The sequence below is a fragment of the Capra hircus genome, chromosome 6 (assembly GCF_001704415.2).
Source record: "Capra hircus breed San Clemente chromosome 6, ASM170441v1, whole genome shotgun sequence".
Lineage (NCBI taxonomy): Eukaryota > Metazoa > Chordata > Mammalia > Artiodactyla > Bovidae > Capra > Capra hircus.
This window is the reverse complement of record NC_030813.1, coordinates 102,066,398-102,085,534: the sequence shown is the minus strand read 5'-3', so window position 1 is coordinate 102,085,534 and position 19,137 is coordinate 102,066,398. Positions and strand designations below refer to the sequence as shown.

At 37.8% G+C, this 19,137-nt stretch overlaps 1 protein-coding gene across 8 annotated transcripts in view; it reads right to left on the bottom strand.

The window, feature by feature from the left end:
• Positions 1–19,137, bottom strand: part of PTPN13 (protein tyrosine phosphatase, non-receptor type 13) — a 219,810-nt gene that overhangs the window by 63,307 nt on the left and 137,366 nt on the right. For 6 of the 8 annotated variants that reach the window (XM_018049692.1, XM_018049694.1, XM_018049696.1 and 3 more), the window contains 6 exons: positions 18,898–19,050; positions 15,172–15,354; positions 12,061–12,223; positions 7,033–7,450; positions 6,796–6,893; positions 5,104–5,160 (listed from right to left, as the gene is read on the bottom strand). In XM_018049692.1, the coding sequence (XP_017905181.1) occupies positions 5,104–5,160; positions 6,796–6,893; positions 7,033–7,450; positions 12,061–12,223; positions 15,172–15,354; positions 18,898–19,050 (1,072 nt within the window). The remainder of the gene's footprint in view (positions 1–5,103; positions 5,161–6,795; positions 6,894–7,032; positions 7,451–12,060; positions 12,224–15,171; positions 15,355–18,897; positions 19,051–19,137) is intronic. The other 2 variants (XM_018049698.1, XM_018049699.1) reach the window with 1 other exon arrangement.

Below are 19,137 nucleotides of genomic sequence, written 5' to 3'. Positions count from 1 at the left end.
CATCAAACTGGAAAATTCTTAAACAGATGGGAATATCAGACCACCTTACCTGCCTCCTGAGAAGCCTGTATGCAGGTAAAAAAGCAGCAGTTAGAACTGGACATGACACAATGGACTGGTTCCAAATCGGGAAATGAGTATGTCAAGGCTGTATACTGTTACCCTGCTTATTTAACTTATATACCTAATACATCATGCGAAATGCCGGGCTGGATGAAGCACAAACTAGAATCAAGATGGCCGGGAGAAATAACAACAACCTCAGACATGCAGATGACACCACCCTTACGGCAGAAAGCGAAGAGAAACTAAAGAACCTCTTGATGAAGGTGAAAGAGGAGAGTAAAAAGCTGGCTTAAAACTCAACATTCAGAAAACGAAGATCATGGCATGTGGTCCCATTACTTCATGGCAAATAGATGGGGAAACAACAGAAACCGTGAGAGACTTTATTTTCTTGGGCTCCAAAATCACTGCAGATGATGATTGCAGCCATGAAACTAAAAGATGCTTGCTCCTTTGAAGAAAAGCTATGACAAACCTAGATAGCATATTAAAAAGCAGAGACATTACTTTGCTGACAAAGCTCTGTCTAGTCAAAGCTGTGGTTTTTCCATTAGTCATGTATGGATGTGAAAGTTGGACCATTAAGAAGGCTGAGTGCCGAAGAAGTGATGCTTTTGAACTGTGGTGTTGCAGAAGACTCTTGAGAATCCCTCGGACTGCAAGGAGATCCAACCAGTCAATCCTAAAGGAAATCAGTCCGGAATATTCATTGGAAGGACTGATGCTGAAGCTGCAGCTGCAATACTTTGGCCACCTGATGCAAAGAGCCAACTCATTAGAAAAGACCCTGATGCTGGGAAAGATCGAAGGCAGGAGGGGAAGGGGACAACAGAGGATGAGATGGTTGGATGGCATCACTGACTCAATGAAGATGAGTTTGAGCAAGTCCTAGGAGATGGTGAAGGACAGGGTACCCTGGCATGCTGCAGTCCCCGGGGTCGCAAAGAGTTGGACACGACTGAGCGACTGAACAAGAATATGGTCAATTATTAAACAGCAAAGGAAGTAAAATATACGATTGAGAAAAGACAGTCTCTTCAATAAGTGTTGCTTGAAAAAACTGGAATAGTACATGTCAAATAATGAGATTAGAACATTTCCTCATACCATGTACAAAAATTAACCCCAAATGGATCAAAGACCCCAAACCATAAAAGTCCTAGGTGAGAACATAGGTAGAACCACACTTTGACATAAATTGTAGTAATATATTTCTGGATATGTCTCCTCAGGCAAATGACATAAAAGCAAAAATGAACAAATAAGACCTAATTAAATTTAAAAACTTCTGCAAAGCACAGGAAACCATTGACAAAATGAAAAGACAATCTACTGAACGAGAGAAAGTATTTTGCAAATATGACCATCAAGGGATAATATCCAAAATATGTAACTCATACAACTCAATATAAAACACACACACACACACACACACACACACACACACAATGACCCAAAGGCCTGAAAAGATATTTTTCCAAAGAAGACATACAAATGGTCAACAGGTCCAGAAAAAGATACTTGAAATCAATAATTGTCAGAAATGCAGATTAAAACCACAATGAGCTATTACCTCACACCTGTCAGAATGGCTACATGCAATAAAAGTCTACAAAAAACAAATGCTGTTGGGGTGTGGAGAAAAGAGAATCCTTGTACACTGTTGGTGGGAATGTAAAATGGTGCAGCCACTATGGAAAACAGTATGGATGTTTCTCAAAAACCTAAAAACAGAACTACCACATGATCCAGCAATTCTACTCCTGGGTATATATCCAGGAAAAACAAAATCACTAATTCAAAAATACACACATACCCCAAAGTTCATAGCAGCACAATTTACAAATATCTAAGATACAGAAGCAATCCAAGTGTCCATCAATAGAATGAATGGATAAAGAAGATGTGAGATACACACACACACACACACACACACACACACACACAATGGAATATCACTGAGTTATAAAAAGGAATGAAATTCTGTCATTTGCGGCAATGTGGATGAACCTATAAGCACAGTAAGAATACCGTGCTTAGGGAAATAAGTCTGACAGAAAATACATATACGATATTGGTTACATGTGGAATCTAAAATATAAAACAAATGGTTATATATATAGCAAAACAGATTCACAGGTATAGGAAACAAACCAGTGGTCACCAGTGGGCAGATGGAATCAGGGAGGGTTGATAGGGATAAGGGATTAAGAGATACAAACTATCATGCATAAAGCAGATAAGCAACAAGATATATTGTACAGTACATGGAATTATTGCTTTGAAATAACAATAGATATTGCTTCACAATAACTTTTAATGAAGTATAAAATACTCTTCACTATGTTGTACTCCAGAAACTAATACATTATAAATCAACCATTATTTTTAAAAAAGAAAAAAAGGGCTTTTATACAATGTATCTTTTTTTGAAAGGTTAAGCAACCTTCTTTTGGGGAGGGGGGAGAAATTACAATTAATCCAAGGATTAGAATCCTTTCCATATTTGTTTCATGAGATTAGAAGTCTCTTGCCTTTTTTCTTTTATCCTCTAAGTTTCACACTCTCTATGGGTCTCTTAAAGTTGTAAAAGGCTGATTAAATTTTATTCATTGGTCCTTATATTAAGTGATGCATAATTCAGTATTACCTAATGCTCATTTCTAATTTTCTCCTAACAGTCTTGATGAGCAAAGAACACTGAAATTAGAATTTAAAAGTCCTATATTTGACCAATGGGCAAATAACTTAACTTTTTAATCTTCAGTTACCTTATTTGGAAAAACATGTTTGCCATGCTCTATTATGTCAAAACTCAATTCTCGACATTAATTCAGGGCTACTTGGACAGATTCAAGGAGAATCTTGAAGAAACTAAAAACTTGTCTGTAAGCCAACAGGGAAACGCCTCCATGGAAAGGCGGATTGGTCCTGCTGTAGGGGGTAGGTGGGAAAATAAAGGTGCCCAGAGCTTTAAACATAGATCCTACTCTGCACAGGCTGTTCATTTCATATTCAGAATGTAAGTTCATATTCTTTCCCGTTAGAATCTAGGTAAAGAACACATTTCAGGTTCTCACTCTTGAAAAGGTTATTATCCAGCTTCTTTCAGAAGTTTAGCTGGGAAAAATAATACCTACAAATAATTAGGCCTTATTATTCTAGGAGACAGTTTAAAGGGTGGTTTAGAGTGTGGGCTCTGGAAACAGACACCCTGCATTTGAATCATGGCATCAGCTTTTGCCCGCTCCGTGACATACTGCTCACCTCAACCTTTTTGTTCTTTGGCATCTCACACGTGAAAAGGAAATACCATTAGATCCACCTCACAGGACCGTTGTAGGGACTGAGAGCTAAACATAACACACTTAAAAAAGTGTTTGGCACACAGTAAGCACTAAGGAACTGTCAGACAAAAAGTACAACCATTACGGATATGTTAATAACTGAGTTCCTTTAGGTACAGAGGTATTCTAACTTCAGTCCATGAAAAACATTTGGTTATCAAAAAGCTATACAACGAGGTCTTAGTAACTTAGGCCCAAGTATTAGTTGACTTTTCCTTTAATTGTATACCCTCAGATTTTTTGAGGATTGATACATTAAAAACTATGAAATGAAAAAAAAATCTTTATTTGTTCTGAGTATTTAAGATATTATAAAAGTAAAAAGATTTACTTTGGGACACAATTTTGCTTCCCAAGAAAAATGTTCTTCTCTTCAATGTGTATTTGTATTTCTATTAGAGAATGAGAATTATACAAAATAACTTACTGGGATCTGACAGTTTTGGCCTACAAAAACAAGTTTAATATGGTTCAACCAATATTCATGCTTTTATTTTTGCCTTGGCTCTCAGGAAAATGAGAACAAAACTTAAAGTTTCATCAAGTTTAACTATATTAACACTTTTGATTAGCATATTTGCTTCCTTCTCATCAGGCTTCTGATTATTTCAACTTTGAGAATTAAAGGGTAAAACGTAAACATTTTTGGAGAAAAAATAGTGTATACATAGTGATAATAATATTCTTTAGACCCAGGAAAGTTGTTAGAAAAATAAAATAATGTACATGCTGCTGCTGCTAAGTCGCCCAGTCGTGTCCGACTCTGTGCGACCCCAGAGACGGCAGCCCACCAGGCTCCCCCGTCCCTGGGATTCTCCAGGCAAGAACACTGGAGTGGGTTGCCATTTCCTTCTCCAATGCATGAAAGTGAAAAGTGAAAGGGAAGTCGCTCAGTCACGCCCGACTCTTAGCGACCCCATGGACTGCAGCCCACCAGGCTGCTCCGTCCATGGGATTTTCCAGGCAAGAGTACTGGAGTGGGGTGCCACTGCCTTTTGAAAGTAAGCTAAATTCTAAACATTCTGAACCCACTGACTTTCAAATCATTGCACAAAGTTTTTTTCCTACAATTCTGTTTCTTCTCAGATTCTTTCTAAACTCTTTACCTCAACATTTAAAGTCTTCAGATTCTTCCCAAAAGATTTATGGTAAGATTCAACGATAGTCCGCATTTAGTTCTTAACTTTCACCTTGACCCCAGCAATACCCTCAAGTCTAAGATTCGTACATTTCCTTGAATCTGGTTATCTTCTCCCATGTCTGCATGTCTTTGATCATACTATGTCCTTGGTCTGAAATACTTATCTATACCATTCTGCCTGAATAAATACTCCTTTTATTTCAAGATTCAGCAGAAGTATCCCTTTCAAATAACTCTCTCAGTTAAAGCTCTTTTCAATCACAATTATCTCCCATTTAAGCTATCTTAGCTCCCCAATTAGTGTCCTTATCTCGAATTTGTGACTTCACAGTAGTCTACATTATAGGCCCCTTCACATCATCAGTTCCCTTCAGTCCCTTCACATCAGTTTGTGAAAACCACAACTCTCCTTTGACTCCAATGTAAGGCAAGGCTTAAAATCCTTGGCATGGAATTGAAAACTATTTATTAGTAGGTCCACGACGCTTTTACAAGGTACAAGAGAAAAAATATGATGGAAATGAGGGGAAAAACATTTTGTAAACCTACCATTTTCTTTTAAGGGTACTTGGGATGAAGAATTTCCAGAACTATGCAAAGTCATTCCTGTAGTATAAATTACATTATTAGACAGTTTTAAAATGGTCAGATATTATATATAGAATAAATTTCTGATAAAATAATAAAAATCAATAAAACATCAAGGCAGCAACAATTTCTGTAATTTACAATCAAAAAAATGTCTTCCCACAATGAACGTTTTTTAAAGACTACTTTTAATATCCAAGCATATCAACTTGTTCTGCAGAATAAATTGAAACACAAATGTACTGTTTCTGACAATGACATTTTGATATGTCATATATGAAATGATGAAACTAAAATGATTTTTAAAGCTATCTGTTCAAATGTTAAAAGGAAGTTCAATATTCAAAAAGAATGAATAATCAATCAAAAACAAATACAGAAATTTTCTTTCATGGTTGAATTTAACTTGTGCTTTTCTATGGAAATATTTACTACTCAGCACCTGATATGTGATGAATTTTTATAATGAACAACGCCTTCCTAATGAAAATAAGAGTCTATAAGAGATCCCATTATACATGAATACACTTTGAAAATTACTTTCTAAAAGATTGAATTGGTGGCTTTTTAGGCTATTTTCAATGCATAGGGTAACCTATAAGATGGAGTCTTGTCTTTCAGCTATTTAAAGTTTTTTTTTTTTTTTAACCAATTCAACTTAAATTGATGATAGTATAATCTCTGAAAGTTGTAGAAATCTGTATTAATGAAGTAATGTGACATTTTCTATAAATATTTAACAACTATAGTGTACAGTTCTCTTTGACTTCATTTATTCCACTTATCCCCAATCCAATTACAGGGTGAGAAAATACTTTAACTCTGTGTGCTTAGGGCTAAACAATCAAATTCAGTTCTAAGGGGGAGTTAATTAGTATTATTTAATAAAACAGCTGCAGAGGGCATCCTTGTTGATCTCTTGTCTCCCTAGTTATTTCCTATTTTGAGTAATCATTCAGACCTTTATGCTTAAATATTCAGTCTTTTAAAAGATGGATTCCCACGTTTTCTCCCTTTTAAGATGCACGAAATAATGGGAATCTTTATTTATAAGGTCGTGTGTGTGTGTGTATCAGTAACACAAATGACTTTTGTCCAAGAGTTCATAGCTAGCTGGGAGAATCTGAGAAAACTTAAATCAACTAGGAATTTCTACCTAACAACTATAGGCCAGTTTATAAAACTTATCTCCTTTTTAGAGACAATTCCATTCAGAAAGTTTCCTAAATAAACTTTTGTCCATTGTCTCCATTCAGAAAGTACTCTAAATAAACTGCTCTTTAAAACATGTAGCATTAGTGGAGTCTACTCTCACAGGCTGTGAGGAAAACCCAAAGGCTAGCCAGAGCCGTGGCACCAGACTGTCTGGGTTCTCTCGCTAAGACTGTCATGACTTTGAACTGTGACCAAGAGAAAGCAAACAGCCCATGCCGTGAGGCAATCACCTGTTAAATCAATTTTTAAATTTGACTTGGTGCTTTTTATTTTTGTTTTGGTACTTTTTAAGTAGTCTGAAATTTTATATTCACAAAAAGTTGAGACAATTAGGAAACAGGACCCCCAATTCTAACTTCCTGGTAATTAACATTATCTCATTCTCTTCATGATGAGCAAGGGGTATAGGAGAAAGAAGGTAAGCCGGTTTATGCTGACCTAGAACATATGCTTGACCAAGGTCTTCAAAGGATGAGGAGTCTGATTCATGTTTCCTCCTTTCAGGACTTCTATTTAAACTTGCAACAGACTTTGAACTAAAGAGGGAAAAGCAAAGGTAGGAAGGGGGGGAAGTGTCAATGTAAAAAAAAAAAGATGGTGAAAATAAATCATCAAAAACAAAAGTATGAAATGTAGAATTTACAAGTAGGTAGTTTGGCTTAATTATGTCCTTACTTATTGAGTTTTGTGACTCCTGCCAGAGATTCTGTATCAGATCTCGCCATCTGGTGAAGCGGTTTTCCTACCAACTCCGCAATGGTTTGTGGTGGGGGTTCCGGGTTAACATTGACATTTTTCCGGTGAGGGTAGAGAGAGGCCTGACTGAGATCGTGGTATGATTTACTCATCCCTCTAGGCTTTTCCTCCCATGCAGTTTTGCCATTCTTCTCTTTTGCACTGTTTTGCAATGGCTGGTAAAGCGACAGCTCTGAGCAGGAGAGCCTCTTCAGAATCTCAGCTTGAACAGACAGAGGTCGAACGGCAAGTTTGTTCAGGGTGCTGCTGGCCAGACTACCAGTGCTGACTGCTCGTCCCATATTAAATCCTCTAACGGACTCTGCTTGGAGGTTCAGGCTCCTAAACGAAGCTCTCTCTACAAGGAAACAGGATTGCTTTACGTGATGGAAACATCATAGAACCTTTAGGAGAAGAGCTATTTTAAGAAATAGAAAAGACAGCATGCAGTTTTTACTCATTTTGATTGCCCGCAGAAGTAGGCAGCTTTCAGAGAGTGGCAATCAAGGGTTTTAAAAAGTAGGTGGGAAGATCCTGGTTTCCAGACCATCTCTCCATCCTTGTAGCTTTCTCACAGCCAGGGAGGGGCCTGGTCAGCCCTTCTAACTTCAGCTAGTGATCTTCTTGGATTTACTAATGTTTGGGCTTCATTCAGGCTTGTTGACCCTAAGTTCCCAATTATAGTGCTCATTTACAAAGGAGAATGACATTTGACAGAGAATGACATTTAACCCTAGGGGTACCTCTGCTAAAACACCAGGGAACCAAGGATGGGGAGAGGGAGATCAAACCTGGACAGGCCGATATGGTGATTTCATGCCTGAAAAAAGTTGTGCAGAGGAGAGTTTTGCCTAGACAAAATATTCTTATTATAATTTTTAAAGTTTATGGCAGATTGTGGTGGTGTTTGTACAACTCGGTTAACAATGAGGATATATGAAAAATTGCTAAATTGTGCATTTTAAGTGGATAAATTGTATGGTATGTGAATTAGATCTTAATAGAACTACTACCAAAAAAAGAAAAGAGAAATAAAAAACCCCAAACAAAAAAACCTGAGACAAAAACCACCCAAAACAAAACAAAAACCTTTTACGGCCAATTTTCTGTCATTTCATTTCAATGTCAATACCACCCCCCTCCCCTCTTGTTGACTTTTTTCTTCACAGGATATGTTTCTGTTAATTAACACATCAATGAGCTGGGATTCTCTTTATGCTTAAATTCATTTCAGTCTTAAACACATATCCAAGTCTTCTTTTTGGGGCTAAATTTAGGGATACTTCCTAACAAGTAACTGACCATTCTATTTCGTGAGAGCCAATGTCCTGTTAGTAGTTGAACATTTGAGGCTGTAAATGAAAGCAATGAATCACAGAATTCTGGCATCAAAATCCTTTCATGTAGATAAAGGATCAGGAGCACAGAATTTCAAATGATTTGGTTGTTCATGCATTAGTAATCCATATCACAAGGCACACGCATTGGTCCCCCCATGGAAAGTACCAGCACTGTTTTTCACTCTACAGGGAATTACAGCTTGACCACTATGCAAACAGTCGCAAAAACTTGTTTTTAAAAAGAAAATGTCAAATGCTGTTGATCTGGATCTTTAGATTCTGTTTCATTTATCTTCTAATTCCTAGGAAAATTAATAATCAGTATTTCATCTCAGACAGGAAAAACACTAAAATTCTTTCATGTTTATGGATCAGATTGAAGTTTAAATAAACATGTCTCACTGTCACCAGGAAAATTCATCATTTTTTCTCTAAAGTAGAAGTGGACAGCAAGTTAAAACATGATAATAAAAAAAAAAGACTTTGGTTTTAAAATTCCCAGAATAATCTTAAGCTTAAAATAGATTTTCTTTTCCTTAGAAAAGATTAATTAATTTTATCTCCTCTGAAAGCAGAGTTTATTCAAAAATGCAAAACTGAGTCTGATATAGATTCAGCTGCTGGAAAATGCCTCTCTACCCAATACATTTCCTTACCCTGAAGGAAATGCAGACGAATTTTAGCAGGAATAGGATTAGACAGTTCAGCTTAGGTTATGTCTGTTTTGTAAACATACCAAGGATAATGCTGTTCAAATCCATTCATAGCTCACTCCTGGGCAGAACTTAAAATACGGCACATATTCATGGAATAGAATAATAAACCAATCACTGATCTATTGTCCTACTGCTTTTCACCTGGAATGGACTCCAACAAGGACCGCCAGGATGGGAAGGACATTAGAATGAACCTACATCCTATTACTAAGGTTTCAAATTTGAACTCAAAGGCCACACTCAGTCCACAGTCTACATTATTCTATTGTCTTTTGTACTTGTTTTGTATCTCTTTATATCATCAACTTAATTGTATGGTCTTTGGATTCATTTATTTTTGCTAACCCATAGCACCTAGCATAGTATCTTATAAGCAGTAAGTGCTCAGTAAATGATTATTAATCTTAACTTCATTCCATGCAAACTAGTTCTTTGGAAAGTTATCAAAAAGAAAGAAACCGGATTAGGGATTAGGAGATCAGGGTCCAGTCTTCTCTGATCTCTAACTATGAGGTGAAAGGAGACACTGTTTTCTCTGAACCTGCTTCCTCAGCAGTAAAATTTTGGGCTTAATGGCTTGTGAGGTTCTAGAAAGAACCCATATTCTATGATGCTAAAAAAGCAACATACACTCGTGAGCCCCTATCAACCTCCTATAGACTACACCAGTTATTTTCACTAGTACAGACAGTTAAGTAGGCAGATGGTTACTTCTAAGCCGATTCCAAGCAGAAAATAATTCCTTTGAAAGCTTAACAAAATCAGGGAATAGATGTAGCTAATACCACCTTAAAGTCCTTTAACATTTGAGTTAGGAATACACAGTTGTGTTCCAAGGGGCAAAACAGAGTCGCTGAACATACTCACTTCATGGTTGAAGAAAACAAGATTTTGAAAAGTCAATTACTTTCCCAAGGTCATTCTACTACTACTGTTGCTGCTACTACTACCACTATTATTACTAGTGGTGAAAGTGAAAGTCACTCAGCCGTGTCCAACTCTCTGCAACCCCATGGCCTGTAGCCTGCCAGACCCTTCTGTCCATGGAATTCTCCAGGCCAGAATACTGGAGTGGGTAGCTGTTCCCTTCTCCAGGGGATCTTCTCAACCCAGGGATTGAACCTAGGTCTCCCCCATTGCAGGCAGATTCTTTACCATCTGAGCTACCAGGGAAGCCCCTTTACTAGTGGTAGCTGTGGCAAAACAATGTTGAAGAGGGTGATGAAATAATGATAATATTTATTCAAACATTACTCTGTGCCAGGCACTTTTATATTCATGAATTCATTTCATCTTCACAATAACCTTATGATGCCAGTATTACTACTATGATAATCATTTTACAGATGGGGAACTAAGGCGGAGAGTTTGAGTGGCCTGACCATGGTTTCAGAGCTTGCAGGCTCTGAACACTGGTTTGAACACTGGCAGTGTTGTTCCATAGTCCAAGCTCTTAACTACTACACTCTATCATTGAAATGTTTTGAGGGTGGAAGGCTGGCTTCATGGTTTTGACTCTTCACTACAGCACACTGTACCACCATCTATTATGATGTAACCCTCAATTGTCGCAATTTTGATTTGTATTAAATAGAATATTAGTCCAAGTAGGAATACGGATAGCTCTGATAAGTCTGATATTTTACTATCTTTTGAAAGTACATAAGCGCATACACACTTTTTAGCAGAGCAAAGTAGGGAAAGAAAAGGAACAATAAGATCACAGTAGTAGTAGTTATCATATTTTAGCATGCATAAAAATCATTACAGAGGAAAGCCTGTTAAAATGCAGATTCCAGGGACCAAATGCCCAAAGATTGTGATTCACTAAGTTTCAGGTAGATTTCTGGAATCTTCATTTTTAATAAGCATACAGTCCCTGCCATCTTGATTCTGAAAAGGTGACAAACATCTATTCATAGGTTGCCATCACCCAAGTCTGACCCTACAGGGAATATACCTTTCTGTAAGATTTTAGGACAGGAGAAAGTTTGGATAAAGAATTCATAGGGCTCTACTGCACAAAGTCATCAGTGCCATCATATTTAATTTTTTAATCAAATTCTTCAGAATGCTTCACTAAAGTCTCTAAGAACTGACTGCAGAACTAGACTTTCTACAACCTTAATCTCTACACGCGGCCTTGCAGAGTAAGCTTTAAATATTTCAGCTCTGATTATTTTCAGAGCTAAACTAGTTTCTTCTGTTGGTTCCTTTGCAAAAGTAAGTGAAATCACTCTCCTGAGCATTCATGTTGGGCACTATAAGTTATTCACGTCAGTCTCAGAACAGGGACGTGACCAAGTTCAGCGGAAATGGATCACTCCTAAAACTGTATGGTACGTAACCCCCCTTGCTCCCTGCCTTGTTTCCCATGTTCTTCCCTCATCTGGAGAGTCCTTCCATTTACCTTCAATCTACTTAACTACCTTTGTCCTTCAAATTTCAATTCAAGTGCGACTACTCTCATACTCTCTCCTTTGATCTCCCCTTTCTCCTGTAATGTAGATCACAGAGGCTGTGCAATATAACTGTTCTTAAAACTCTGACCCTCTCGTGTGTATTACTGTTTCATGTATATTGACCTTATCTTCCCAAACAGTGTGTAAGCTTACTATGGGTAGAGAATATGACTAAAACTTTTACAGTATTTATCCATATATGGGCTAGCCTAACGATAAGCACAAAATAGTTTAAAAGGTACTCCCTGACTCATCAGGTCTGTTTGTTTTCAAAATATCTATGAAATTGATGCCTCGGCTTCCTTTATGACAACTTTATGAATCTGACTCAGTCATCTGACATCTACGTACCTTGTCATTTTCATCCTAAACATGGAAGTCCTTTTAAAGTTTGTGGCAAAAATCATGCATTTACCCTGGAGTCATCTGATACAGTTTGCGCCTCCTTACCAATATCCTGGGCATCTTGGTTGCTCTGTCTTGCTCTCATTTGCAGCTGGAACTTATGCTGGGAAGAGCAGAGGTGCAGCAGGTACTGGCATATCTTACTGTTGTCTGTCTGGAAGGCATGCTTTATTCCATCTGAAGTATTTTGCAACGTGATTTTCTTTTTCTGCAGTATTAATCAGGGATATTAAAAATTAGGGTATTTCCCTATTTAAAAACAATTCTAGAAACAATAATGAATAAGTTGAGACATTATTTTTATTTCACATCATTAGGCACGCATATTCATTGACCTCTATCTAATATAAATATAGAAAAATATAATCCTGTATTGCTAGAAATTCAGAAAATAAATGAAATTAATATTGTTTGCCACTTTTAGAAACTGTAGCTTAAGTCAGACTATATAAACTGTATACCAGCCATCAACAAAGGGGTTCCCAGGTGGTGCAATGGTAAAGGATCTGCCTGCCACTGCAGGGGACAGAAGATATGTGGATCGATTCTTGGCTTGGGAAGATCCTCTGGAGGAGGAAGTGGCAACCCACTCCAGGATTCTTGCCTGGAAAGTTTCATAGACAGAGGAGCCTGGCAGGCTACTCCATGGGGTTGCAAAGAGCTGGACACGACTGAGTGACTTAGCACACATGCATGGAGCCATGAGCAAGGGAAACAGTTTCCTTTAAAGATTTTTGATATTTTGAGTTTACCACAATGTTTACAAATGCCAGAACTGTTCGAAAAAGAAATGACAAGAAATTTATGTTCTAATCCTTTGGATAAAGAAAATGAAGTTCATCAAAAACTGGTATAATATCCAACAATAAGAACTGTGATTTAGTCAAGAAAAATCTTGGTGGCATAAAGGCTGGAAGATGTGGGAAATTATGGAAAACGTTGGAATATAAAAGCATCGGATCATGTAACTGCTGGGCTCAGAGATGAAACACATGAATATTTAGAGACAGTGATTCTTGCTAAATTCAGGGAAGGGAAGAGAACCACAAATCACTTGTACCTCCCTGTTTCTTAAAAAAATGAATGTCTCTCATATAAGAGGACATCTTAATACTGTGACCTATATGCTAGCTTGCAGCGATCCATATGCCTTAAAAGATGCCGTAAAGATGAGCATTCATCACATCAGGGATCTAAGACTATTGTCTCTGGAGAATGGCTCAAGCCCAGTTAGATCTGCTGTAGCTCCCGGCTTCTTCTACTCTATAATTATTCCCTCTATTTCATGTCCTTTGTCTTTATGTCAAATGCAGAAATATGCTCAGACAAGTCAAATTTCACAGGCTCACAAAAGATGTAACAGAATATTACTCAAACTCTGTTATGAAAAGATGGCAAGTGCCATCTCCATGATTCCTGGCCTTAAAAACAAAATAAGACTATCAAATTCTTGCTAGATCTTGTTACCAATGAGATCTGGGGGACCCTATTCACTCTGTGAAAAAGAGAAAAAAGGAAGTCAGCAAGTCTTAGAGAGGAGTTCAAGACACAGTAGCACCAAACTAGCATCCTGACTACCAGGAGTCTATGTAATAACTCTTCAAATAGTTGGGGAATTTTCTTCCTATCCAACATTGCCCTTTACCACTACCAAGTAATTCCCAAGGATGTTGAACTCCACTGCTGTACGGGTTTGAAACAAATCGTAAGAATATTGGTTCTAAACGTTAACTGATGGATGGACAAGAAATGTCCCTAGGGGAATTCAGTGGTAAGCGATGAGAAGGGAAAAGGGTGACTTTTCCATCTCTCCAGAGGCCAGTGGAAGAAAAAAAGGAGAGTTTAAAAAGAGAGCTCTGTGCTAGCGAGAACTTCATGATAAACAAGCGCTGTTGAAGATGGGAATAGTTTGTGGGGAAATGCGGTTTATTCTTTATTACTAGAGATCTTTAAAAATGAGCTCATCAGAGCTTGTTCTATTTTTATTGCAGGGCTGATGTGACAGCTGGCAAATGGCAGAGTGCTGAACGCTGGACGATTATTTGATTTGTTGCCTTTTCAAAACTGGTCCAAATTAGATTTATTTTTAATTAATCTACGGTTTCCTCTAGGCACTTGCTCTGCCAGCATTTCCACTGAGGAAGGTAACTTAAACCGAGGTGATTTCCTGGTCTTGACAATCTTGGGAAGATAAGGACGGTCTGGGCTTTCCTGCGAGAATACCTTATTATCTGGTTATCTTAGTGGTAACTCTGGGTTTCACAGGAAACCAACCAACCAACCAGACTGAAATCTAGAACTGATTTCAGAGTTCTCTGGTTTGAAGATCATCCACAGTCAGCTGGGACCTTCATATTGCATCCTAATAGACGCGGTTCTGCTGAGACCATTGTTGCTGCCACTAAGTTGCGTCTGACTCTTTGTGACCCCACTGACTGCAGCACACCAGGCTCCTCTGAGCCTGAGACCATATTTCATCCAAAATATATACTAAAGATGTCAGTAGTCCCTGAACACTCTTGGGGAAACAGATACCTGAACAGATTTTTGGTTTGCCTCTGGGGTTTACTAATGGCACATCAATGTTCAGATTTTCCATCTACACCCAAAATCAAATATGCCTCACTATCTTTCATAAACACGATTTTCTAAAAACCACTTTCCTAACTTTATTTCCAGAGACTATACCCTAAAACCGAGAACTGTAGAAAATATGAGGCTAATTTTAAAAGCCAGTAAACCTCTGGACCACTGAGACTCAAATACAGTTGTTGTGAGGGGCCTATTACTGAGCTAGACCAAGTTCACTGTGGTTGAGGTAATCATCAATCTTAAATACATTAGTGGGTTTTCTCCATGTGAGAAGTTCTGAATTAACAGAGAAGTCAACTTGGTTGTAATTTAACTAAAGTTAACTGAGCATATAACCAGCTAAAAATTCTTTTAAAAATCACCTCCTGAGGAAACCAAAAACAAAACCTCAATAATACTTTCTACAACCAAGAAAGAAGAGTTAAATAGTATTAAGACATAAAGATAAGCCCTACTGAATGCTAGGGTCTAAAGTTCATTTAAGGAAAGTCAATTAATATGTTACATTGGAAATCAGCAACACCTATTAAAACATAGAATCAAAAGAGGTTAAAATGGACATACAGAAAAAGAAATCTTCTTGGTTTCCCGCCACGGAAAGCGAAGGACCAGTGTGCGAACTCCGTTGTGAACCTCAAACACAAGGACACCTTTAGAACAGACTCCAAGCAGTATTCCTGTTTGTGACTTTTTCTCAGGGTGCACCCGGTGAAAATGAACTCCGTATTCTGTCAGTCTTTGGCAGACCTGTTGGAACAATAGCATAACATAGCAGTGCACCCTGGCAAAAGGTGACGGAAAGAATCAGTAGTTATATTAGTGTTGTTTAATATGGAAAGGATGGTCTCCTAAACAAATGTTGCTGGAACTGGAAATTCACATGCCGAGAAAATGAATCTTGACCCTTACTTTAACAACACATCAAAATTACCCCCAAAAGGATGAGACTTAAATATATGATAAAATTTATATTTTAGTTATAATTTATAATTTATAGCTAAAACCCATAAAATTTAGAAAATCTTCATGGCTGTGAATTAGACAAAGATTTTTTAGATGGGGCATAAAAAGTAGGAACCATAGAAGAAAAAATTGGTAAACTGAAACTTCATTAACATTAGAAGCTTTTGCTTCTCAAAGGTCACTGAAAAGAAAACAAAGGTAAGTCACAGACCAGGAATATATTTATGTAGAATATACATCTGATAAAGGAACTGCATCTACAACATACAAAGAACATGCCCTTCTCAACAAAAAAACATGTATCCAGATAAAAAATGGGCAACAGATTTTATTAGACACTTCAACAAAGAATATATACAAACAACAAATAAATACATAAAACGATGCTGAAAATAACAGTAATTAGGGAAACACAAATTAAAACCACAGTCATATACCTCTACTTACCTACTTTAAGAGCTAAAAAGAAAAAAAAAAACTGAACATACCAAGTGCTATTCAGGGTACAGAGGAACTGGAAATTCCATGTTACTGGCAGTAGTGCAAAACTGTACAATCACTTGAGAACAATTTGTTAATTTTGTAGAAGTTACACACATACTTTCCATAGATCCCAGCAAAGCTACTGTTAAGTATTCATTCGAGAGAAAAAAAAAAAAACAAAACCATATGTTCATGCAAAAATCAGTCTATGAGTATTGACATCAGCTTTATATCCATTAACTAAAGAAATGGTAAACAAAAATTGCTGCTTCTCTGTACAACAGAAAACTGCTCAGTCACAAATAAGCAAACTACTATACACATCACGGGTGGTGGCGCGAGTGGTAAAGAATCCCTCTGCCAGTGCAGGAGCTGCAGGAGACTTGGGTTTGATCTCTGGGTCAGGAAGAACCCCTGGAGGAGGGCAAGGCAGCCCACTCCAGTATTCTTGTCTGGAGAATCCCATGGACAGAGGAGCCTGGCGGGCTACAGTCCATGGGGTCACAAAAGAGACAGACACGACCAAGTGACTGAGTGCCATACACACCACACCACAGATGAATCTCAAAAACATTATAAGTAAAAAGAGGCACACAGAAGACTAGGTGATATATGATTCTTTCAATGAAATCCTAGAAAAGAAAAAATGATAGTGATAGAACACAAATCAGTAGTTGCCAGAGTTTAGGAGTGGGGGACGGGACTGACTAGAAAGCAACATGAAGGTACGTTCTGGTGTTGGAAATGTCTTATGTTTGGGGCTGGCAGACTTATTTAACGGGCCAGATATTTTAGGCTTTGTGGGTCATATGATATCTGCTGTAGATCCTTAACTCTGCTGTTGCAGTATGAGAGCAGATACAGATCATATCGAAACAGATTAAGTTTGGCCAAGTTCCAATAAAGCTTTACTTACAAAATAGGCAGGCCACAGTTTGCTAACCCACGCTCTTTATCACGATTGTGGAGTGGTTGCTCAACTGTATGTTGTTGCTGTTTAGTCGCTAAGTCACGTCCAACTCTTCTGCAACCTCATGGGCTGTAGCCCGCCAGGCTCCTCTGTCCATGGGCTTCTCCAGGCAAGAATACTGGAGCGGGTTGCCATTTCCTTCTCCAGGGGACCTTCCCAACTCAGGGACTGGACCTGTGTCTCCTGCACTGGCAGGTGGGTTCTTTACCACTCACCCAGGAAATGCCCAAATGTATCTTCTAAACTCGCTGAATCAAACATTTAAAAGTGGTCAGTTTATTATATGTAAACCATACCTCAATCAAGCAGATTTAGAAAAGGAAAAATTTTTCAAAGGCAACATGATATGTGACAGAAGGGCAACCTTAGAATGGTATATTAATGAGATTAAAAAAATTCTTATGTTAGAAGAAGCATGCTCAAGCTAAAGAGAAAAGAAGGAAGAGGATACATTATTAGGAGAAGGGCAACCTACTAGGCACTGAGCACAATACTTAGAGAGGGACAACCGAAACTCAGAGAGATTTTAAATACATTGTCCACATTCACCCAGCTGGCTGAAACAAGAATTCAAATGAAAGACTGTCTGAAAATCCCCATGCAAAATCATTCCAGCGTGCTAACGTCTTCTACCTTTGTTGACAAAAATATAACTTGATATTTATTTCCTGCAAGTGTAAAAAATGTAATAACTGAGGGAAACAAACAAGCACATAATGTAAAGTCTTTAAAAGTAGACTTACCTTAAATAAAACAAACCATGAATCCTAGATTAAATGTGGTGTGAGTCTGTGAATGAAACCCTTTCACAGGTATTTGTAGGGCTGGGAAACCTGGCTCCCTTATTACAGAGCAGCAAGGTTAAGGAATACTGTTACATCCTGGGGAGCAGTAAGACAAGAATGTTCTGAAGTTTCTCTTCTCAATAGAATGCTATCATGTATTTGTTCTTCATATTGGAAGCACTATCTTTTCTAATCATAAATGCACTGTTATACATCTGATTTCCCCCATGGCTCAGTGATAAAAGAATCTACCTGCAGTGCAGGAGATGGTTCTATCCCTGGGTCAGGAAGATCCCTTGGAGGAGGGCTTGGCAGCCCACTCCAGTCTTCTTGCCTGGAGAATCCCAAGGACAGAGAAACCGGGCAGGCTATAGTCCACAGGGTTGCAAAGAGTTGGACACGACTGAAGTGACTGAGCAAACACACACACACACACATGCATCTGAGGCCTTATAGGTAGCTGGTGGCAGAATTAGAGATACAAAGCACTTTTTCTAACCCCCAGTCCCCTGCATGAATTAGTTGGCATTAATGGAAAGACTATTTTTTAGAAGATTTAACTGAACCTTAAGCTTTTTTTCTTTTTTTCAAAAAAGCAAAACAACTCTAGAATTAGTTTGAACTTGCCCCTCTTATTCAGACAGTCACAAAATTGTTTATTCTTTACAACATATCTTGATTTTTTTTTTAAATTATGAAAGTATAATAACACATTTACAGGAGACTTGGAAAATACCTAACAAAGTTACACATAGTTTCACTATATATTAAAATATATACCTTGATTTTGAGAGTATAAAAAAGGATAAAAGAATATGATCCCAACTCAGATAGACATGGGTTCAAATCACAGTTGTGATCCATATTCCAGCCACTGACTTTGGAAACACTATGTCTCTTCTCTGACCCCCAGATCCCTCTTTTACAAAATAAGAATTAAAATACTATGGTGTTAGCCAGGAATAAATAAGAGGAGATGAAGCACACAGCCTCAGTTATTGGCACCTGGATTTTTAGATATATGGCCTCCAACATTTCTTGTTTACTTTGAAAAAATACAGTTTATCGTTTGTAATCTGGCAGGCTTACCTTTAAAAATTCTATCTCTGTCTCTTTTTCAGAAGCTCCCATGTAGGTATTGTGCAATTTGGGTAGTTCTTCTTTAATATAGGACAGATCAAGTTTCTCCATCACTCTTGGAGGCAAGTAATGTTCCAGTCTAAAATACGACACACCATGAACCTAGAAAGGAGAGTGGTTTGGTAGGAAAGTCTGTTTGCTCTCTTCCTCCAGTCTTAAAGTTCTTGCCTCAACCAAGAGATCAGGTAC